The 24966-nt window shown below is 40.8% G+C and overlaps 1 protein-coding gene across 3 annotated transcripts in view; it reads right to left on the bottom strand.

Moving 5' to 3' along the window:
• Positions 1-24966, bottom strand: part of KDM5B (lysine demethylase 5B) — a 136448-nt gene that overhangs the window by 110657 nt on the left and 825 nt on the right. For all 3 annotated transcript variants that reach the window (XM_033917480.1, XM_033917478.1, XM_033917481.1), the window contains exons 2-3: positions 8339-8416; positions 4986-5108 (exon numbers count right to left, since the gene is read on the bottom strand). In XM_033917480.1, the coding sequence (XP_033773371.1) occupies positions 4986-5108; positions 8339-8416 (201 nt within the window). The remainder of the gene's footprint in view (positions 1-4985; positions 5109-8338; positions 8417-24966) is intronic.

Below are 24966 nucleotides of genomic sequence, written 5' to 3'. Positions count from 1 at the left end.
TAAAGGTAGGGTTTAACAGATGATAGTCTTATCAAAACTGGACTACTGTAATGCCCTTTATTTAGGGATTCCAACAGTACAGTGTAAAGCATTACAAATGATCCAAAATGCCGTTGCAAGGTTAATTTGTGGGGTCAGAAAATTTGACCACATAATATCTTGGCTGAGGAAACTACAGTGGTTACCCATGCGATTACATATTATTTTCAAGACATTAACACTGGTGTTCAAAGTCATTTACCGTGGGATTCCTTGGTACCTATCGCACATTATGGCAATCTACTGACCGCTCAGAACTTTATAGTCTGAAGGTGCGATACGATTGTCATTGATGGACTTCTCAAAAATACATTATGAGAATACGAGAACTTCTTCTATTTCCATCATAGGAGTAACGAACAAATTAACTGGACCGCAAACTATACTTTTTATAGAAGCATTCCAATAAAAGATGTTTTTGCCTATTTTAGAATGAATTGTACTGTGAGGAGCTATGAACCCATGGCTTTTTAAGATGGAATTACCCATCTGTAATTTAAGATGTTTGTACAAGTCTTGTCTGTTCCATTCTGAGTATGTTACTTTTGTAAGGCCGCCTAGGAATAGGCGGTTGACAAATTTTTTAAATAAATAAATATTACCGTCCCCTGGGACAAAATGAGAAAACAGATTAAGAAATGTTTTCTGAGATTAGGAAAGCTGGAGAATTAGGCAACAGTATAACAATGGGCAGAAGCCCATACACAGCTCTCCAGTTAGAATAACTATACTCGCCTCCCCTCAGACCCACTGGATGAAATTTGGTAAAATTTTGGATCTTGCCAATAAGGGTAAAAAATTAGAATTCCTTAGTGAAGCAAAGTATAAATTTTTGACATATCTATATTAAAACAATATCTATCTTCTTTCTATCTTTTACCCAAAATCCATAAGAATTTGCAGGACTATTAGAAAAGGTCTGCAAATATGTTGATTGTCATCTCCAGGACTGTCTATGTTCTGTGAAATCATTACTGAAAGATACTACTCACTTTCTGCAGCTGCTAGAACAACAGAATGAACATACTGATGATGTAACTTATCTAGAAACTATGGATGTGGCTTCATTATATGCTTCGATCCCTCAAAGGGAAGCCCTCGATATTTTGCAAAACTGTCTGGAATGAAGACCACGACCTTATGTGGTTCCTCCTGATTTTTGGGTGAGTTTGAGTGAAATAGCAATGACATTCAACTATTTTTTGTTTGAGGAGAGCTTTTTCCAGCAATGCTCTGGAGTAGCTATGGGAGCATCATTTGCCCCCTCAGTAGCCAATCTCTTTATAAGCCATTATGAAAATTATATGGAGTATTGGGCTCGTTTTATTGACAATATCTTCTGCCTATGGAAAGGTTCTTTAGAGGCATTACAAGAATTTGGTGAATACTTGAATGCATTTTATTCACGGATTAAATTAGAGATTCAATACGATACTAAGAAAGCTATTTTCTTGGATGTTTGTGTGATGAAGAATAACGACCGATTTGATACATCTGCACATATTAAAGATATGGACCGTAACTCCATCCTAATGTTTAATAGCATGCATCTGTATCCGATGAAGAGCAATATACCCTTTGCGCAGTTTTTGTGGTAGCAACGTATTTGTAGCTCCAAGGAAGTGTACATGGAGAATTCTACCATTTTAAAGAAAAGATTAGTGGCTCAAGGTTACTCTGTATCGATAGTGAAAAAGGTAAAGAAAAGAGCTCTCTATAACCATAGAGAAGATCTGATTAAATACTGTGACAGAAAGCAGGAGAAAGAAAGTGATACCCTTTGTTATGAAGAATTCTAATCTGTCATTCCAACTGCAACGGGCAATTTGCCCACATTTCTCAGTGCTCAAACTTCACCCTTGTTTTGATTCATCCACATTTTTGTTTTCATTTCAAAGAAATAGCAATGTGTGTGATATTCTCAGTCCAAACAGTCTACCTGGCATTTGTGAAACCTCGACTGAAACGTCTCTGGGCCATTATATTTGTGGTAGCTATTCTATGTGCCCACAAATGCTGGAAGGACATGCTTTTGAACATCCAAAAACACACATATTGTATGAATTAAAATCTCACTCCACATGCAGATCTAGTGGAGTGATAGACTGCATTCAGTGCCCATGTCTGATGTTATATATATTGGTCAAACCTCTAGGACACTGAAGATAAGGTTGCAAGAACACAAGTCCTGCCTGCAAACTGGGAGAATGGAAGAACCCCTGGTTGTGCATTGTAAGCAGGCAGGTCATGATTTTGCTATGTTAAAATACATTGTGTTGGAAAAATATTATCAGTCCCCCAGATGAGGCAATTGGAGGTGTTTTTTTACACCAAAGAGAACAGTGCTGGATATATCAATTAGACACAGTAGAATGGTCTGCATGTTTTTAAATAAGGCTATACATTGTGGGAGCTAGGACCCAGAGTGGGAGTATTATTACCAATGGACTGATGAAATGAATTATCACCTGTGTGAATGCACTCGCTATTCACACACCCATCATCCAAAAATGTAAAACGAAAAAAACTATATGACAACCTAATAGCCTCCAAAGCAGCTAAACTGGACAGACAAATCACCACTCTGTTATCAATGACCACAAGCTACAAAACCTTCAAGAAAGATATTAAAACCATACTCTTCAAAAAATACATAAAACCCATCTAGCACGACCAGCCCATACCCAACCCCCCCCCAACCCTCTCTATACCCTTAATACTCTCTAATGTTCTTCTAGCTACCCAACATAGTCTAAAATGCTTCTAATTTACCCAATACTTATCTCCTTAAGATCTCGACTTCTCTTTGGTAATTCTTTACCCAACATTTATCACCTTAAGATCTCGACAACTCTTTGGTACTTAAGTAAATATCATGACATCGCTTATGCTGTTCCTGCAAACTTCTAATGTAATTCTTGTTAACTTTGATGTAATCCACCTTGAACCGCAAGGCATTGGCGGAATAGAAATCTCTAATGTAATGTAATGCACATCAGGAGAGATGCTCAGTTTGATTGGTCGCTGGGATAAAACAGGGGCAGGGTTTAGAAGATGGATATATTTCCTGCCTTGGCATCTGTGCACACTAGCACCATTTTTTGAATCTCAGTTTGGAAACTGGGCGTAATATAGCGCATGGGAGCGCTGGTTTGTTTGTTTTTTGTGGTTCTCATTAGTCCCCCGATGCAGCCTTGACCGGTGAAATGGGGATTCCCTGTTGGGCATGTGAAGAGCAGAGACGGTGCAACCAGGAGAACTGAGGAGTTGTAAACATCGGAGCAGGACAACGTTGGAGCCTGAACTCTGGCGGCACAGATAAAATTCCTTACTGTTTGGACAGTGCTGGATTTGATCACACTTTGATAATTATTTAAGATATGGATGTCGACCGATATTGTATGATTCAGAGTGAAGAGACTTGGATGACCATTCAACTGATGGTTATTATCAGACATATTTATGTCCTTATCAGAAGAAACAGATTAGCTATATGGAGTTTTTATTAAAGCCCGTGAAGCTCTAACTGAGGCCTTTTTTTCTCCACAACTATTTTGCTGGACTAGTGCTAGTATTATCAAGACTGCCTTTTTAAGTCTGAATTCTGATATACATGTAACAGTATGGCAATCATAACATAACTTTATTCTTCTATACCGCCATAACCAAACGATTTCTAGGCAGTTTACACAGAAGAAGGCTGGACAATCAGCGAAATACAAATAGTTAAAAATACAACTGTTACTTAGATATATTCAAAGTAGAGTTTTGCTAACAATAGTACCCACGTTTAAGAAATAAATTTGTCAAACAGAGCTGACTTAATTTCTTTACGAAATGCACCATAACACAACTTAACTTCACCAATGTATTTACCCAGCCAAAATTGCTGTTTACCTGCTTGGAATGCGAGAGTCTTATCCAAAAAAGTCTTGTATCTGCAACTTTTTTGGATAAGACACTCGCATTCCAAGCAGGTAAACAGTGTTGAGCATAATGTTTTTTCTTTATTTTTGTGGTTTTGAGATTTTGTTTCTTGTTTAAACATAGTAGGATTACAATAACTGAGAAAATATGACAATGGAAAAGTGGACTAGGGTTCACAGAGAGTCAGAGACAAGAATTGTTAAATATACCATCTTTGGGGATTGATCAAGATAAGGATGACTTCACAGATGCATGGCTTGATATATTAAATAAATAACAGACAGAATCTGGTTAGGCTGGAGATGCATAGTTGACTACTGTAAACAAGAAATCATTCCTAGAGGTCTTCTTATATCTAGAGCAGGTTAACTAGCTTTGACTAGGTCTCCACACATTATGTGGTAGCATATAATTGAATAGTGATGCTGGATATCCTATCCAACTGCCATGGCATTATCTGGTTAATACTACAGCAGTCCAAGGGCAGAGTGAAGATGAAGTGAAATTACCCAGCCATCACTGTGGTGGTACCAACATACTATCCGATTAACTTAAGGCAGCAGAAAACTACCCAGTTAACTTAGGACAGCCTATTTTGTCACCTCTGAATACTGGCCATACACAGGTAACTCTTGGCAGACCACCAGGTACCCTGATAGGGGCTGACACTGAATATCACCCAAAATACATTCTGATGGCAGGAGAGCTTATTAACAAAAAAGAGAGACCCTTGGAATGCTCTCCCGGAGGAGGTTATGGCGGAGACCACCATTCCAGGATTCAAGGGCAAGTTGGATGCACACCTTCTTGCAAAACATATTGAGGGGTACGGGTAAACAGGGTCTTTAGCAGGGAACACCGGGATTGGCCTCCGCGTGTGCGGGTCGCCGGACAGGATGGACCTAGGGTCTGATCTGGTAAATGGCATTTCTTATGTTCTCATTGTTTTAATAAGAAATATATTATCCCAACCCAATGTATTTTCTTCCTCTCACACCAAAAGAGGGTTTGAAACGTACCTTGTTGAGTTGAAATAAATCCAAAATTTTCCTCTCAACATGGGGAATCTTCAGGATACATCCTTGGAGCTCCCAAAACTTTGCAATTTGGTCCAGAAAGTTAAGTTTCACCCTGGTCTGAGCCTGACAGAGAACATTTGCATTACTTACCAAGCTCATCCTATATATAAATATCAATTTGTAGTTGTTAAATCAAATGTTTCACATAATTGCCTTTAAGTTAAAAGCCATAAGCCATGCGACATGTTCATCACATTTATAAAAACAAGATAGCTCTCCCCTCCCCCCCTCACATGGTTACCAGTGCAGGCAAGTTGAAACTGTGTACAGAAGACACATAAAGAGGTAAAAACAGCAGATTTCCTCATCTACAACATGTTTTCCAAGCAGCAATACAGAGGTGATATTTGACAATGCCAATACAGACAGCATTCCCAAAAATGTGTAGAAAAGCCTGGAAGGCATTGCCAGGTATACTCACAATTTTCTGGTCAATTACTGCCACAATGGAGCCCACTCGGTCCTATATAAGAGTATCAGGAGTCTAACTCCATAGGATGTGTCATGTGGTTTTACTCTTGTTATCCTCAGAGAACATATTATATATATAGTAGAGATGATTGAGGAGACCTTGTTGCAGTAAAAGTATTTTTTTTTTCCTAAGAAGAGAGCATCTTCTAGGATCTAGGAGGCAACTAAGCAAGAAATTCGGTGCACGCCTGTGCATGTGCTACTGATTAGCATGTGCTGAATGGAAATAAAACCCATGGAAATTGAATGGTCTTCTTCTCATTCAGCATGCCATTTTCTAAAAGTTGCTGCTGGGCATCATACCAATGTTATTATCCTACTTATCCTCAGAGAAAAATAAAATGCAGGAAGCTGTAATTATGCCCTCAATACGTGAAGCCATGATTAGATGAGCTCCACCATTTAGTCACCCATCTTTGTTGAATTGTTCCATTGCCTATATGGGTGTTACAAAGCCTTATACATAATGGACGGCAATAATTTCCTTCATATTTTGGGAAGAAGCATCCCTCTCCTACGTCTAACCACTTGTTGAAATGCATCATGTCCATCTGAGGCACATTACAGTCCAGGAAACAGTCCAGATCATGGCATCCAAGCGTCAGAAAAACACTGTCCTAAATTTTTATTCCATTCTAATGATATTAAGAGAAAAACCAAAAGCATACTTTTTAGACGCTGGCATTGTAATCTTGAAGCAGGGACGTTAGATCATTTATTATTTTATTGTCCCTGTACTACGATCTCTTGGAAATCAATTTGGTCCCAAATTAATTGTCTATTAGAAAACCACGTAGCATTATCATACGATACAATTTTATTTGGTACATTAATGAGATGAAAGAGCCAAATATCATCAAACAACAATAAGCTTTTATTGATAACTAGTGTTTAAGCCTGTTACATTAATGGGTGCTAGAATATATGCCTGTCTGTCTTTCTTTAGTTATGTCTTTCTCCCTGCTCCTGTCTCTTTCTTCCTGCCTCTCTCCCTCCTGCTATTTTTCTCTCTCTCTCCCTGGCACCCTTTGTCTGTCTGTCTGTCTTCCTTTCTGTCTGTCTCTCTGGTCCCCTGTCTGTCTCTCTCCCTGGCCTCCTTTGTCTGTCTGTATTTCTTTCTGTCTCTCCCCCTCCCCCCCACTTTCCTTTGCAGAAGCAGCAGCGGTATTTCCCTTCCCCTCCAGGTCCCTGTGAAGTAGTAGCAGCATTTTCCCCCACCCCCCATTCCCTTCTCTCCCCCCCCCCACTTTCCTTTGCAGAAGCAGCAGTGATATTTCCCTTCCCCTCCAGATCCCTGTGAAGTAGTAACAGCATTTTCCCCCACCCACCCCCATTCTCTTCTCTCCCCCCCATACTTTCCTTTGCAGAAGCAGCAGTGATATTTCCCTTCCCCTCCAGATCCATGTGAAGTAGTAGCAGCATTTTCCCACACACCCCCATTCCCTTCTCCTCCCCCCCCACTTTCCTTTGCAGAAGCAGCAGCGGTATTTCCCTTCCCCTCCAGGTCCCTGCTGAAGCAGTAGCAGCATTTTCCCCCACCCCCATTCCCTTCTCTTACCGTGAGCTGTCCTGCTCCGTTCGGCCCCTCCCCCTTCCCTTCCCGCAGGCTGGCCTGCTGCTTTTTTCTAAGTTTCAAAGTACCGGCGGCTGATCCTCCTGTAAAGAGCAGCCTGCGATGGTGTCCGGCTTTAGCGAACCTCGCAGGCCGCTCTCCAACTCAGTAGCACGTTCCCTCTGACGCGATCCCTTGCGTCAGAGGGAACGTGCTACCGAGGCTAGAGAGTGGCCTGCGAGGTTCGCTAAAGCCGGACACCATCGCAGGCTGCTCTTTACAGGAAGATCAGAATCAGCAGCAGCGGCGGCGAGTTAGGGTGGGAGGTGTGTTCCCTGCTGAGGACGCATGCAGGGAGAGAGCTTGCCTGGCTTCCGTGGTGAGTGAGGGCGGGAGGAGGGGAGTGGCCAAAGTGTTCCCTGCCGCCGGATTGGTGGCCACGGATCAGAAATCACAGCGGCAGGGATCACAAAATTTCAAGAGCGCATGCACGCTCTAGGGTTTTATTATATTGAAAATGACAGGAGTCATCATACAACAGATCACAATTAATTGGAAAAACTGGAACAGACTAAATTATAATTTCTGGTGAAACTCGTTATGTCATATTTATAAAATGGAGAGAACAATAGCTATACAAAAGGGGAGTTATAATAAATTTAAAGAGATATGGGGTCCATTAACTAAATATTGTAATGAATAGATGCCATTCTTACTTTATAAGTACAATTGTGAATGAAGGGATGGGAGGGGGCGGTTTGAATTTTATTAAATGTTTATTTTAATAAAAAAAAAAAAAAAAGGGAACAAATCTTTAGATGATATTTTCGATTGAAATCTAGTTGGAAGGGAGGGGAGGGATTAAATTTTATTCAACGCTATAATTGATAGTAATTCAAGTGATGTATTCATTTTCAATTATTTAATAATTTTTACACTTGTTGAAAGATGAAAAAATGAATAAAAAATTTTCAAAAAAAAAAGGTTGGACTGGTGGGTGAAGACCAAGGAACTTTCCTCATCAAATTTACTAACAATAAATTTTAATAACAATTATTATACATATTAGGTAATACATATATTTCAGTTATTATTGTTCATAAATACAGAATAATATATTGTATTTACAGTGGTACATGAAAGGAATTCAAGTGTATGTTTTATGAGATCGTTTTAAATTTCTATGTTACACTTGTGGATGTATGAAAATGAATAAAAAATTTAAAACATAAACAATATTTACACAAAGCAAACAAATTTCCTGCCTTACCTCTAATTCATTTAGTCTCTGGATCCGAGGAGTGAAGTGAAGCTTATCGACATCGCATGCAAACGGTGGCTGCCAATCCTGGGGAAAATGTGATAAAGTTAACTTTCTAGGTTGAAAAGGTGTTAACTATGATTTGTACAGAGGGTCATGCCAAAACAGCAGATACAGCATTAATTTCTTATATTCTGCTAAAACTGCACCTAAATTTAAAGCAGATAATAAAATATTTTAAAGAACCAATGCATATAATTAAAATACAAATCACAATGTACAAAAATGTGCAAAGAATAAGCTGTTCTACCACCGAGGGCCTAAATTATAGTGTGAAGACAATGAGAGAAAATAGCTCCTTATGTAAGGGGAAAAATCTATATATAGAGAGAGTTCTCCACCAACAGTTTTCTGAAGGTCTATAAATAAATACTCCCTCCCCCCTTTACAAAAGCGTAGTATGGTTTTTAGTGTCGGCTGCGGCAATAACGGCCCAACGCTCATAGCGTGGCTGAGGCTAAAATTCACACTATGCTTTTGTAAAAAGGGAGAGGGGTAAATAAACCTCTCACATTGTGGGAATGTTACCTACAAGGGTGACCCAACAGCTTAACTATAAAACCACTCTTGTGTCTAAGGTGATGAAGTCATCTCATGTGGCAAAATTTATTTTTTTGTGAGGGGGTTGGCTTTTTTTTTTTTTTTGGGGGGGGGGTGGCACTTCTTGACTGCATCATGAAGAGAGCTGCAGGAGGTAAGAAGGGCAGGACATACCAATCACGGGCAAGACTTTTGAATGCTACCGTTTGGGCGCACTAACACAATCAGCCTTTGTCACATGGTTAGGGCAGGATATTCCCATGAATCGGAGGGCAGTCACCTGAAGCCGCAGCATGCCAAAGAAAGATAGTTGAAAAACAAGTGAAAAGTAGGAAGCAGCAGCTGCTAAGTGTCTACAGAAATTTCAACTGCATGGTCTTTGTAAACCGCTTTGACGGCATTTTGCCATGAGCAGTATATCAAATCATTAATAAAATTGGAAATTTGGCTTTACAGACACTATGCTGCCAAGCTGCTTTCATATCTTGGACAAGCTGCCAGATACAGTCTACCATATCTGTGATTTTATGAGTACCATTAAATACAATAGTGCCAACTACTGAGACTTGATTCTTGTGGTCAATCAGGACTGGGAACCTCTAATGTTCCGATTAAAGCCGTCTCACTACCAATGACTACAAAAATGATCTGAATAGATCAGACAAATGGCCACTCTGCCTCAAGCCGCCAATCTTGCCACCTGCATCTTGCTTTTCAGAGTATTGCTCGAGTAGCTGAAAATGGTTACATGCCCCTTTTGGCGGAGACCAGCAGGATCCTGAATGTGCTCATCAGTTTGCTAGAAGTGGTGCAACCATGTCTGCAAACAACAGAAGAGCAGAAGAATGGTTCAGACCCCCAAGTGGATCATACAGTTGATCGATTGTTATGGACAGTCAGTTCTTCAAAGGGGTGAGCACAAATGAACAGGTGTCTTCACGTTAATGCCAACAAATAGCCCGATGTGATGACCGCGATGGTTGTTGATGCAACTACAGTGCCAGCAACAGCACTACTGACATAGTGTGGAACAGTTAGGCTCTGAAATACACCCCACACACCCCGTCTTCTCTTTCTCTCCTTTTCCTTTCGGCATTCAATTTATTTTACTACCTCTTATTTCCAGATTTAACCCATTCTATTTAGTCTTCAAGTTCCCTCTTTTTTAAAGTCTACCAGCAGTTTTCCATCTCTTTCCCTTACCCTGGCTCTCCTATTTTACTTCCTCTTATTCCCAGTTTTTCACTAACTCTGCTCTCTTTCTCTCCTCATTCTATACTGTGTTTGCCCCTATATCTGCCCTTTCTTTTTACATCATTATCACCCTCTTTTCTGTCTCTCCCCTCTTCCATCCAGCATCTATCCCATTCTATACTGCCTCCTCTCCCATTTTCCATCAAGCATCTCCAAAGTCTCCCCTTCCATCAGTATCTCCCTTCTCTGTCTCTTCCTTCTTCCATACAATCTGCCCCCTCTTCTCTTTCACTTCCCCCTTCCATCATCTCCCTCCTATCTCTCTCCTTTGCTATCCAGGTTTGTCTCCCGTCTTCTATACAGCTAATTCCCCCCTCCCATTTCCATCCAGCATCTCCCCTCTCTCCCATCAATATCTCCGTCATCTTTGCATCTCTCCCCTGCACCCTCGATTCCACATTTCCCCTTTCACTTCCCCCTTTCCTTCATCTCCCTCCTCTCTGCACCCCACCCACTAAAATGTACCTTCTCTCTCCTGTTCTAACTAGAATCTGTCTTCCCATTTCTATACAAAATCTGCCCCTCTCTCTCCTCAAATCATTTCCACCAGCTTCTGCCCCCTCTCTCTCCTCCCACCCTGCTTTGACCAGTGTCTACCCTCTCTCCATCACTTTTTCACCAGCTTTTGCCCCCTAGCATCCCTATTGCTTCTGCTGCTTTCCTGCAGCAGCAGCAGCTGCAAATTTAAACAAACTAGCAGCGGGTCATTCCCATACATATCCAGAGCTGCCAGCTTTGCCCCGGAAGAAGTAACATTGGAGAGGGTGGGCTGGCAGCTGCAGGTATGTATGGGAAGGACCCACAGCCTGTTTGTTATAATTTGCTTTGGGAAAAGTGGTGCCGGAGGAGTGATGGTCCCGATTCCTCCAGCTACGCAGAGGGGCTAACAGTTGCACGGTCTCCTGCTAAAAGGTGCACAGCTGCACAGCTTAGAGGGAACATTAGCGCACACACTCCCCTTACTGATACTCAAGTAGGAAGAGAGGTTAGTATGCTCTCATTCTTGCTTTAGGCAGCAGATTGCCTGAAGTCAAAAGTTCTAATTAAGTTGAAGCTTTGAACAGGTACCATTAAGACTTACTTGATTATAATCATCTGAGAGAATCCACATAACTAAGGCAGTCTCCAAGCTCACAAAACGCAGCCCCGACAGTCCTTCGTGCTCCCCCCTCCCCCCCCCCCCGCACATTTGGCACCCTCCCACTCTTCTCTGGTTCCCTGCCCAATAGCCCTTCAAACCTTCAACATGTGCTGCTGTACCATGGCTGAAGGCATGTTGCCTCTCCTGCTGCCCAGAGCCTTTCTCCATAATGTCCTGGCCAGAAACAGGAAGCTCTGGCAGAGGAACACTGTAAAGAGCTCCAGGCAACAGGAGAGGCGACATGCCTTTGGTAGCAGCACGTGCAGAAGGTTGGAGGGCTGAGGTGGGCAGGGAACCAGATGAGAAGCTGAATGGACTCCATTTAAAAACATAGTTACTCAGTTACCTGACGCAGAAATCTAGATATTCATCAAAAGAGCGGAAATTAAATGATTGTAATGTATCTTGTCTAGGAGGGGCAGAACAAGAAGCCACCAAAAGAACAGACTAGTAAACTGAGACCTTTCATGCTGAGCAATTGCTTACCCTTTGCCCTCACCTGCAGAATTATAGTGAATAGGTAAAAATCAGAGGCGGGAAACTACGAGGTGACACCAGGAAATTCTTTTTCACTGAAAGGGTGGTTGATCGTTGGAATAGTCTTCCACTGCAGGTTATTGAGGCCAGCAGCGTGCATGATTTTAAGGCCAAATGGGATCGACACATGGGATCTATTCACTAGGCAAAGGTAGGGGAGGGTCATTAGGGTGGGCAGACTAGATGGGCCATGGCCCTTATCTGCCGTCTATTTCTATGTTTCATTTAAGGGTCTCCAGACACAAACTAAGTCTGAAAGCCTAGTTTTCAATGGTAGCTGAAAACAAATAGATTCCTTACAATGTTATATACCGATAAATGATTATTCCTATACATGCTGTAGGTTCTATTGTGCAAGTGCTCTGTACGAAGACACACAGTGAGCATACAGTGTGACAGCGCATTTTTCTGCATACCCCCCCCCCCAAAGGGTTTCTTGCATACACAAGGTCTGTGCTCAAAATGCATCATCATTAAACCCAAGGGGCATTTTTGCATCCCTCAATGCTCTCTCTCATTACCACTTTGCAGCCCTTAAAATGAAAAAGATTGAAGACCCCTGACCTACAATCTTTTGTTGGAATATAGTATTTCTCCCCTTAGTATTACACCAAAATCCAGACAATTCAAGACAGCATAGCCCTTCAACCAACACCTCCTGTGTGGAAGAAACACAAGAGAAACCTGGGTCCATAAACTGTTTCTCAATTCTGAAAGCAAGCCCAAATTTAGGGACAGGCAACTGTCGCTGGTACCAAATTTTGATAAATACTGGAATGACATTGCGGTTACTTAATGAGGCTAGCAATCTTTAAGAACAATTTAGCAGAGGGCCTGCAGTATCTCATCCTTCATATGGAATTATATGGCGATAGGAACCCCATATGGGAGCAGGGGCACCTCGGAGCCTGTCAGAGGGCTGCCCAACACACAGGAAAATAAAAAAGTGTGTTGCAAAAAACATTAGCATCACTAGCTATGTTATCTGAATGTCTAATGTATGTTTTTTAAGTAGAATACCGACATCGCATTACATGTTATTTGAATTTCAGCGCTATTAAAAATGTGAATATATTTGATACAGTTTCATGGTACTCCTGTTATTAAGTTTCAGTTTGCTGATTACAGGTTTACTTTGTTTATTGTGTAAGTTTCCTTGTCATCAGCAGCAGATGAATCCAGATGAGTGGGTTAAATCCACCTACCAGCAGGCGGAAATAGAGAGCACAAAGTTGAGCTCTGGCATATATGTGATGGTTTGCTCACTGGAACTCCAGTATTCTCTATCTCCGCATGTGGGTGGATAGTTTCTCTCCTGCTCCTGGTTTCATATGCTATTCAGGCTGGCCTGCAATGCTCCAGGCACAGCTCAGTTCCTATTTTAACAAAATTCTAAGTTTTATGTTAAACTGTACCGGCTATACACTGACCGCCTTAGGGGAATCTTCATAAAGACAGTTAATAAAAATCCCAATAAATAAAAGTCAGCTAGAGGGAATCTCAAACAAAAATTAAGAAAATATATATTAACTCCATACTTCAATTCAAAAAAACTCGGATGTACCATCTCAACTGTCATTTAATCCATAGGCAGCGGAATGCTTTTTTGTTGGGGGGGGGGGCAAAAGCTCCGCCTCAAACCCCACCTCCATAATAATAGTACATATACACACAATCTAATCTTATTAATACACAATCTTATTAATACATAATGGGAACCACAAAATTAAACTACACAAAGCACATTATTTTCCCCTCCCCACCACTGCCCAGCATTTCTTCCTCTCTCCTCCACCCCTATGTGCAATGTCTCCCTCTCTCTCACTCCCTTCCTTGCTGCAAAGGGAGTGGAGGGAAAAGAGAGAGAGGGATCCAGGGTGCATCTCTCCTATCCCCTCTATTGCCACATCCAACATTTCTCCCTCTCTTATCCCCCAGACTGTGTGCAGCATCTTTCACCCCTGCCCACCAGCCCAATGCCCAACATTCCTCCTTCTATCACCTCTCTTCAGCTCCATGCCACATCTCTTCCTCCATTCCCTCCACCAATATGTCCAACATTCCTCCCTCTTGCATCTCTTTCATCTGTCCCACTATTTGCTCTCCAGCACCACATCAACGTTTCTCCCTCTCATCTCTCTCTACCTCACTCCTCTCCCATCACCATGTCCAACAATTCTTCTTTCCTCCTTTCCCTCTCACTCACACCCATACTCAACAATTCTCCCTTTCTATTCCCTCCTCCACCTCAGAATCTTTTTCTCCCTCTCTCCATCCTTCCATCTTATGTCTCAAATTAGTGCCCCCTCCCTCCTTCCTTCCAGCCTTTGTCCCAAGTCTGTGCCCCCCTTTCTCCCTTCTGTGTCCCAAATTCATGCTCCTCCCTCCTTCCTTCGTCCCCAGTTCATGCTCCCTTCCTTTCTTCCATGTCTCAATGCGCCCCTCTCCCTCCCTTCCTCACATCTCTCCCTCCTGCTCTCAATTGAGTCCAGCATCTCTCCCTTCCCTCACTCCCTCTCCCAAGTCCTATATGCTCCCTCTCTCCCCCAAATCTGAAATGTCACTCCTGTAGAAGAGGCACCTTTCTACCAGCCAGCGTGCCTGCCGGTCAACTGTCTCCGCCATGTCCCCTGCCCACCACTCATATACCTTTAATTTCTTGTAAAAGCGCAACGCCGTCCTGACATAGGCCCCGGTGTCTTCCCTCTGCTGCGGCCCACTCTACCGGAAACAGGAAGTTGTCAGAGAGGGCAGGCCACAGTGGAGGGAAGACACTGGGGCTGATGTCAGGAGAAATTAAAGGTATATGCGCAGTGGGAAGGAGTAGATGTCGGCGAGGGGTTGCAGCAGAGTGCGCTTCTTGATGTCGCTTCTTTCCAACGCCTATGATTTAATCATCACATTTATGTCATAACGCTGTAAACACTCTCACCTTGATTCTTTGAAAATTCCTTGCTTTATACTTTTATTTTTTTAGTATTATTTAGAATTTAAATCAGTTTCAATACAAGCAACTTCAAAGAAAAAGATAAGGAATTCAAAGTACAAATTAAATCCACATCATTATCTACAAGCCCACATCTAAAAGGAGCTAGTCAGGTATTCATAATCTGTATCCCAATTAAACCAATACTTATCAAAAAGGAAGCAAGCACTTAAATAATTATTTAACCCTATTTATCTGTTTACAACCCTATTTACAATCATTTAGAAGATTTTTTTAGATAAAAAAGAAAGACTCCAGGTGAGATGGATCCAAAAATACATACAAATTTGTTCCCAGTGTGACCAGACATTTATATACAAACTTTAGGAAGAATGTGCCTCCCTTCATCAAATCTTTAGGCTTTTAAGGAAAGCTTTTCTATGCAATTGTGTCTGCCTGGCCACTTCAGGAAACATCAAAATTGTTAAGACCATAAAAAGATATGGAAACGTATTTTTTTATTTTTTTTTAAACCCATAAAAACATAAGAATTGCCGCTGCTGGGTCAGACCCATGGTCCATCGTGCCCAGCAGTCTGCTCACGCGGCGGCCCCTAGGTCAAAGACTAGTGCTCTGAGTCCATCCTCAACTGCATATGTTCCAGTTCAGCAAGAACTTGTCTAACTTTGTCTTGAATCCCTGGATGGTGTTTTCCCTACAACAGACTCCGGAAGAGCGTTCCAGTTTTCCACCACTCTCTGGGTGAAGAAGAACTTCCTTACATTTGTACGGAATCTATCCCCTTTTAACTTTAGAGAGTGCCTTCTCATTCTCCCTACCTTGGAGAGGGTGAACAACCTGTCTTTATCTACTAAGTCTATTCCCTTCAGTATTTTGAATGTTTCGATCATGTCCCTTCTCAGTCTCCTCTTTTCAAGGGAGAAGAGGCCCAGTTTCTCTAATCTCTCACTGTACGGCAACTTCTGCAGCCCTTAACCATTTTAGTCGCTCTTCTCTGGACTCTTTCGAGTAGTACTGTGTCCTTCTTCATGTACGGTGACCAGTGCTGGATGCAGTACTCCAGGTAAGGGCGCACCATGGCCCGGTACAGCGGCATGAAAACCTTCTCTGATCTGTTCGTGATCCCCTTCTTAATCATTCCTAGCATTCTATTCGCCCTTTTTGCCGCCGCTGCCACAACGCATTGCGTGAACGGCTTCATCGACTTGTTGACCAGTACTCCCAAGTCTCTTTCCTGGGGGGTCTCTCCAAGTACCACCCCGGACATTCTGTATTCTCTACTGAGGACATTGTTACCAACAAAGTTGATCTCTTAGAAATAGAATCCTGAGAAAACGTCAATAAGTTTATAAGATCAAGACTTTCTCCTCCTCCTGCATTTCAGTTCTAGAACCTCTTAGAAGGTAGTAAGCATTCACTATACCTTTATCAACCAGATCTAGCTGAAGAATATCTAACATATAACTTCAAAAGATAGCAAATAACAGGAATATTAAGCAGTCTTAAATTGGTTGCTCTATAGGCATTTTACAGAGTCTCCATTTGCATATGGATCATCAAATAATAGTCTTTTACCGATGAAGTTACAACAACAACTACTAATAATAATAATTATTTCTATAATGCTACCAGAAGCACACAACTGATCAACAAGTTTTTATTTGAGATCCACATTTCAATAGATCTGATTTTATTAAGAACTAGCTTTGATGGTAATTGATGAGCCGATTTCCTATGGATAGAGTTAGAGTTTGGGGCAAAAGTTGGAGAAATACCAACTAAGCTCTCCAGAGCTCAAAAGGACTGTTGTTGCTTGGATTGAGGTGCTGCAAAGGTCTTCTGCTGCCTTTGTTGCCTAGAGCACTTACAGTAAGTAGGTGCAGAAGACTGGCAATATCTTCGCCTTGGATAATAAGTAGATCTCCCGGAGGTGGTGGAATATCTCCATGGTTGCTGTGACTGGTAAGATTTCAAGGAGAGCAAGGTAGTCATGCATTCAGTATACCTCTTGATTTTCTATGTGGCCTCCTTTATACAGTCTCCAAATAAATCATTCCCTGAACAAGGAACATTGGAGAGATAGTCTTGGACATTAGTGTCGAGATCCAAGACTGTCAGGCTCATCTTACATAGCTATGGAGACCGCAGAGATGCAAGTATCAAATGTAGATGTACCTCCTGGTTCCGGGAGATCATGAATGAGATGTTGAAAAGAAGAGAAATGCTCCGATTGAATATACTGACCACAGAAAGACTTTTTTTGTATGAGAGACTTTAGATAGAATGTCATATAAAAATTATAGTTCAAGATTCTGTTTACTAGCATAGAGCTCTGAAACACTCTGACCAAACTTATCCAGAGTTCAACCTTCTCTTCCAGGAAGAGGGTTGGCATAAGTTCTGGAACTATGAGCCTTTTTTCAGGGTGGACTCTACAACCAGAGACTGGTGTTGTAACTGTGGTTTGTCTAAGCCAGGACAAGACTGAATCTGGTAAAGAACGTCAACTTTTCTGGAGCTACTGGGACATAAAGTGGAGATTCCCAGTTTTTAAACAAGGCTCCCTTCATGAGGTTGTGAAGAGGAACCTTTATAAAGTCTTTAAGCCACTCTTTATACATCAAGTGCAACCATAAGTTCTGTTGAATTGCTGAAGAATCATTTTGCCCCCAGGCAGATGGAAAATCATCATCAACCCCTTTTGTATAATTCTTTCCAGCTTCTACTGGATTGGAAGAAAGAGCTCAACCAGGCTACAAGAGGAAGAACCAATGTTCCCTCTAAGCTGCACGGCCACAAACTTTCTTTCATCATGCAGCGCACCAGTTGCTAACTGCCACTCACATGGGAGAGCTCTGCACATCCACCAATCTGGGAGAAAGAGCTGGAGCTTGATGGCCATCAAACTCCAGCTCTTTCTCCCAAATTGGTGGATGGGCAGAGCTTTCCCCGTAGTGAGCCTTGGTTGAGATCTCCCCATTCAAGAATCCCATTGGCTCAAGCCTACCACCATTCACTGCGGCTGTGCAGAAGATACAGTGCAGGAGAGACTGGGTGGCATAACTCTGCAGCTCCAGAGCTGGTAAACTGCCTCAGCACAGCAGGTACCTACCACCATTAAATATAAAACTTTTTTTTTTTTTAATTCTGCTTATTCTGCAGCAGGGAAGGGGGTGCAGTCCACCCCAGTTGCAATGCATAAGGATGTGCGGTGCTCACACGACTCCTCCGAGGGCCAGTCTCAAGAACTTCTTCAGCAGCCCCATGTTCACAGCTCACTGATCTTGTTGGCTTTGGGCCTTCTTCTCTGCCGGGTCCCTCCTTTGCAGAAACAAGAATTAGGCGGGACCCAGCAGAGAGGAAGGCCTAAAGCAAACAAGAGCAGCAAGTTGTGAATGCTTTGCTGCCAAACCAAGAGGGTGACAAAGAGAGGGAGGGATAGAGGAAAAGGAAGGAAGGAAGGAAAAGAGATGCCAGACCATACAGGGGGAAGGAGAGGTGCCAGGGCATGAAGGGAAGGACACAGATGCCAGACCAAGGAGACAGGAAAGAGGGAGGGAAAGGAAGGAAGGAAAGAAGGAAAGGAGATGCCAGAGCACGGAGGGGGAGGGCAAGATGGAAGGAGAGGAGAGAAGTGAAGAGAAATGCCAGGGCATGGGGACAGGAAAGGGAGACAGATTCCTAACCAAGGGGAAAGGAAGTAGAGGAGATGCCAGAGCAGAGTGGGAGGGAGAGATGGAAGGAAGGAGAGGAAATAGATGACATGGCCAGGGCATGGGGGAAGAGAAGGAAGGAAAGGAGAAGAGAGATGCCAGAGCATAGGGGAGGGAGTGCAGGCAGAGAAAAAACAGAGAGGGAGTGAAGCTGAAATGAATCATATACAAAAGAAAAAAGAGGCACAGTTTATGGAAGGGACAGAGGGAAGATGCTATATGGAAGGGAGAGAGGGCAGACAGTGGATGGCAGGAGCAGATGCTCTATGGAAGGGAGAGAGATAGAAAGAGTAAAAAGAAGATAATTAAAGTAGAAACAACAAAAGGTAGAAAAAGTTTTTGTTGTTGCTGCTTTAGAATAAAATAAGAACAGCCTTACTGGGTCAGACCAATGGTCCATCTAGCCCAGTTTCCCATCTTCACAGATGCCAATCCAAGTCACAAGTACTTGGCAAAAACCTAAAATAGCAGCAGCATTCCATGCCACCGATCCAGGGCAAGCAGTGGCTTCCTCCATGTTTGTCTCAACAGCAGACTATAGACTTTTCCTCTAGGAACCTTTTTTAAAGCCAGCTACGTGAACTGCTCTCACCACATGTAGTATTGTAGTTGTATTGATAAAGGTTTTTATAAACAGAAAATGGAAATAAGGTAATCATTTTATTGGACTAATTTTAATACATTTTTACTAGTTAACTTCTGGAGTCCAAATCCCATTTCTCAGGTCAGGACAGGATACTGTAACAGCAGTATACTGTACTGACCTAAAGGAGGTGGTTTTGACCTCTGAAAGCTAATAAAAAAATGGATTAGTCCAATAAAATGGTATTTTCTTATTTTTCATTTTTGTGTTATTTTAATTTGTTAATTTGTAAAGTGGTTATTTTTCATTTTTTTTTCCCAAATCTGCTATCTTTATATTTTGCATAGTATTAGGGGACGTGTCACTGTTTCTGCATACAGTTAAACACCACAGAATCTTGCATTTTGGCAGTTCAGTTTAACTTTTGACTACATATCCCTATTTTCAGTTTGTGATTACTTATTCCATACTGGGCGAGGGTGTATCTGTGCTCTGTATGTGTTAGCATTGACTGTGTAGGATTGATCTGTATTAATCTGGCTTGTTTAGTTTTACAATGGGTTTATTAATGTTCTAGTGCTCACTGCAGTGTTTAAGATACTGTCTTTTCCTAGGTGCACCCTTGACGTGCACCTAGGTTTAACAATATCTAGTGCTCACTGCAGTGTTTGTAGTACACACGTCTTTTCCTAGGTACGTAGAACTTGTGGAAGTTACTGCTATTATGGTATGTTGGAATTGCTCTGTAGGTCCTGAGTAGACAATGAGACAGGGACACATTTTTCCCCATGGGAACTAATTTTCCCATTCTGTCTAGTTCTTTTCCTGTCTCTGCCCCATTCCTGTCCTCATCTGCACAAGCCTCAAACTCTTTAAAATCATAAGTGTTTGAGGCTTCTATGGTTAAGGCAAAGCTTGCAGGAATGGGGCAGGGACAGGAACAGTGACAAAATTTGTGGGGATAGGATGGGGAATTTGGGTTCCTGTGGGCACAGCGAAAAATGTGTTCCCGTATCATTCTCTGGTCCTGGGTGACATTTGTAGTATTTGTATTATTTCACTATGCCTGCCTGCAGGCCTAGTATTGGATTTAGATCACACCTTTCTCAGTAAGGGCTCCAGGCAAGTTACATATAAATTTGACATAATTTGCAATTCACCAAGTGCCAGCCCAGCCCAACTACTGCTCAGAACACATCATGACTTGCACAGCTGCTTCTCTGGCTTAGAAGGAACATATTGGAAAGAACCAATAGCCAGTTTTGTAACAGAATTTAAAGATAACTGGGGTAGCTATACAGGGCAATGGTAGAACACTGTTGCAAGGGTAGATAGACTTGGGGTAGGAGAGATGTAATTAGTATTATGATCACCCACCAAAGCTGGTAGAGAACCAAAGTAACCATCCGATTCTGATCCGTCATCATTTACTGTTATTTAATACTCTACATTTGACATTTCCATCTTTTATAACTTATAGAAACAGAATCAAGATTCTACATTAGATATTGCATATTCGATTTTAGTAAAATGGTTGGCAGCTGGCAACTTTCTGAACCACAGATTATCCTTCAAAATTGCTCTCAGCAGCAAGCGGTTCTCCCACTGAGATGTAGTGGAGTTTTACTGATTACCCTCCATTTGGCTTAAGTAATGCAAGGCCAGAATGCTGGAGTCTGTGACACAGCATCTAACAGCACATGCTCAGGTAAGTTAATATCAAGTCTGAAGATCTGTAAGTTGTGTGTGTATATATTTATATATTTATTAAGGCATCCATCTTAGATATTCACTATCGTCTACAATTATTGAAATTTTATTGGAAAATGAAGATATATCCGTGAACAAACCTAAAAGTATATCAGCAAAACAAATATTTGCATTGGAATCAGCAATTAAATACAAGTTTACAAAGACATTACATGGCGGGTTTTTTCCATTGAGTACAAACTTCCAAAATGCATGTGTCTTGTGAGAAAGAATAGAGGCTATTCTTTCTTAACCCTACACTTAACTTTCCATTGCTAGTACATCTACCTGTGCTACTGTAGTTCCGCAGCAAAACGGGGAACAGATACCATCTTATTGCGCCCAATATTGTAGAAAAAAAATGTATCTCAATTTTCAATGCCAAGAAATGCAAGCTAATTTTACTGGTACTGGAAAGTTATCCCTCCTATTCCATGTTTAAACTTCTGCTCTTAATTAACACAATATGTTTGCAGGGTTTTAGAAGTCTCTACGGAAGATACTATTATCCGCCATGTGTCCAATTTCCCTGAATACTTCCATATTCAATATTCCAAACATCACAGTCACTAGAGCCACTTAGTTTCATACCACAGAACTGACCTGCAAGCCATTCTGTATGATTCAATGTGTCATGGTTTTAAACTTAGCTACTGGAGTTCCTCTCAACTCCTGGAAGAGAAATAGCATGAAGAATTTCAACTAGAGACACCAAGATAGCTAACTGACCCAAGATGGGCACTACTTCCCCAATAGATCACTGGGGCAATGAATGACCAGTGTGGTTTCTTCTCCAAAACAAGCAAGCCCATGTTTTTATTTCAAAGTGCACTGCTTCTTTCAGTTTTGAAATTCCATGGTAAGGATTAGACCGATTGGGGACCCCTAAAAGATTATAATCTAGCCTCAGAGATACTTCATTCTGGAGGAACGTCTCTTTTTACCTCCAAGGCATTTGGGTAGGAATTAACCCACTGCAGAACTCTTATCACATTAAATAAATTTAAGCAATAATCATTCTTCTGACTGCAGCTCATGTCAGGAAACTTCTCAGAGAGCATTCAAAGCCGGCCTTTCAGTGACTAACAAAACAAGACAAAGAAAAAAAAGGTTCTGAAAGTTGATCGTTAAATATAATTAACAGCTGTAAATCAATTTTCCTAGCTTCACATCAAAACATATTAATATATTATTTTAACATATTATACACAACTACCAAGACTGTACTTAGTCCAGAAAGCTGAGAACCTTGTGCTAAGAGGATAAGAGATTTTAAATTGACAAAAAAAAGATACCAGAAGAAGCCTGGTGCATTTCCACTTATAAAATATTTGTCAAAATGAACAACAAAATTATCCTTCTTCCTTTACAACTCTAAAATCAACTATTAATTTACCAAGTTAGGTGGATAACCAGTAAGACTGAACCATAATTATGAATGTGAAAAATAAGGCAAGGAAAAAGCATTGTCTCACCTTATTCCAAAACAGAAGACTCAAATCATGTTTAAATATTACACTATTATAGTAAGAGCAGCAGTAGCCCAATCTGCTTTACAGATGGTCACCAAACAAATAAAGCAACTAAGATGCCCACTGCAGCAATATTTACCAGAAGCTACTCAGATACATGAGTACCACACTTTCAACTATGGCACTACCCATCCCTGGCACTTCTTGATACTTTAGGATCTAAAGGTGCCCACTGGGGCTCTTCTTCAAAAGCAAAAAGTTTAAGTGCCTACTACTGAGCTCTGGCTACTCCACCTGCATAAAGGCATCTGACTGCCCATTTTCATGTGGATTTCTTTATTATATTCAAAAAGACAATAAAACCTAGTTATTTTGTCACACCACACACACACACACACCAAATATATTGTTAGAATTTCTCAGCTTTCCCCCAGTGCTTATGAACCTTACATACAGAAGTTTGAAATACATTTTATATTATCAGAAAAACTTGTGGTGCTTCATCACAATCAATCACTTGCCTTCTGCAATGAAATGACAGGATTCCTATTGCATAGTATATGAACCATTCTTATTTTTATTGGGAGCTTAATTAGGCACACCTGAGTTACTTATAGCTACAAACCTCTAAACCACTGATACAGCCAATTAAGCTCACAAGAAAAGCCAAGACGGCTCAGACAGTTTTGTAATGGGAGTCTGGTTCCCAGGTCATTTGTTAAATTCTATAACACCAAATAGCATATTTAATCTATATACATAACCTCAATTATAAATTTAGATTTGATAAATCAATTCAACAATCTAAAAAGTTCTGGATTTGGTTTTTGCTTTTTTTAATGGGGAAGAAGCCTACACAAGCATGCATAGTTTGGAAGGATTAAAAACTTAGTATCACGGCAGCTGAAATAGTGTCAGTTCGCCATTCAAGAAATAAATTTCAGAAGTACTAATCATATATAGGAATTTGGTAGTGTCCTATACCAAGAGACTAGCAAAACAGTCAGTATATAAAGGCCATGAGAAAGTATATAAAGGCCTTGCATAAGAAAACTGTTGAAAGAATGCATCTATTAATACACAGAATGATTGCCTTAGCCATAACTAATTCTATACTTATGCTAAGATGCATTTGATCTTTGCTTTTCTCCTCAGTATCAGTAAGCCAGGTAACAGTTTGGTATCAAATTTTTGTATGACCTATGACTGTGTTTAAGTATCTAGTTTTGTTCTATTCAAATGCATCTGTAAGACAAATTTAGAATAAAGCTGCAAGGAAACTGTGGGGTTCCTGCCCAATGAAAAAGCATTTCCCATCAGAAAGCACTTCCCCAGTTCACAGTTAATGAATTATCATCTATTTGGGATACTGTACTTATGAAATAAGCAAAAATATAATAAAAAAATAAATGCAGGTTGCTCGTGGGAGTTTATATTTTTCATTTCTTGCATTGGAGTACAGTATCTATCCTTCCTGAAACTGGTACAGTCCAACAATGGTAATCATTCACACTTCAATTAGAAGAAATGCTTAAGAGCTAGGTTTTAATACCAATTGTATTCAAACCCATTTTCATTGTAATAACATACATATGACATACAAAATAAAGTACAATGTATGATTTGAACAGAACCAGAACACTCAAGTCTTTCACCTTTAAAATAAATTGTATTGTTTTAGCAGGATCCAAGCCAACAAAATAGTGTCCGATTATCTCCCAGCAAAACCCCACAATAATACTCTTCTACATGTTACATTAAGAAAAGGTTACCTAATGTCAAAGTAAACTTAATTGCACCTCCCATAACTTTAAATGTTAAGAAGAAATGGACATTTTAAAAAGTGTTTGACAGATTCAATGTACAAAATTAATTATGGTGTGTACATACACTGGAATAACTGCAAACCAATAATGAGAGTTCATTCTCCAGTATGTTTTTGCACTCTCTATAAAATGGTGGCCATCTCTGCCTAACATTTAGGGAAACCTAAAGACTCAACCTTACAACGTTCAAAAATATTTCAATTTTGGAACAAAGTAGCTTTACAATAAAATAAATGTTGAATTCTACTACAGGTCTGTCAAACAGGAAATAAGCAGATGACTAAAACTGAAGAAGATCTTAAGCCCTCAGCAGCCACAATGCCAACATGGAGGACAACACCCAAGAGCCAGCTTCATTCAGGCTCTTAACACTGCAACAAATCCATTCCCAAAACACATCTCAACCACCAAAGAATGTGACAAAGTTAAAAGCTCGGTTAAAAAAAAATTAAGCTGCAAATAAAATTTGTACTTTTCAAAATCTAGCAACCAGAAGAAAAATATCCATAGCATTGAGTTGTTATTTTGTGGGATTTTTTTTTTTTTTTAATAGGTGGTGAACTGTTTAAAACATTTGAAGAAATAAACTTCAATGCCAAAACGAAGGTAGTCAACTATCAACACTAATATGCATTCCAAGTAGACGAACCCCCCCCCCCCCCCCCATTTCACTTTAACCGATTCTTTTTGTTGCAAATATGGTGGATGAACTTTGCTGGGGTGTTTGGGTTGCTTTGTTGGGTTTTTTTTAAAGCTACTGTAAAATGCATGTGAACCAGGCAGATTTGGAGCTGGAGATGAGTGAAGGGAGAGAT

Source organism: Geotrypetes seraphini, chromosome 13, assembly GCF_902459505.1.
Source record: "Geotrypetes seraphini chromosome 13, aGeoSer1.1, whole genome shotgun sequence".
In the NCBI taxonomy this organism is placed as follows: Eukaryota; Metazoa; Chordata; class Amphibia; order Gymnophiona; family Dermophiidae; genus Geotrypetes; species Geotrypetes seraphini.
Note: the sequence above shows the minus strand (reverse complement) of the source record. Positions and strands in the feature narration are given on the sequence as shown.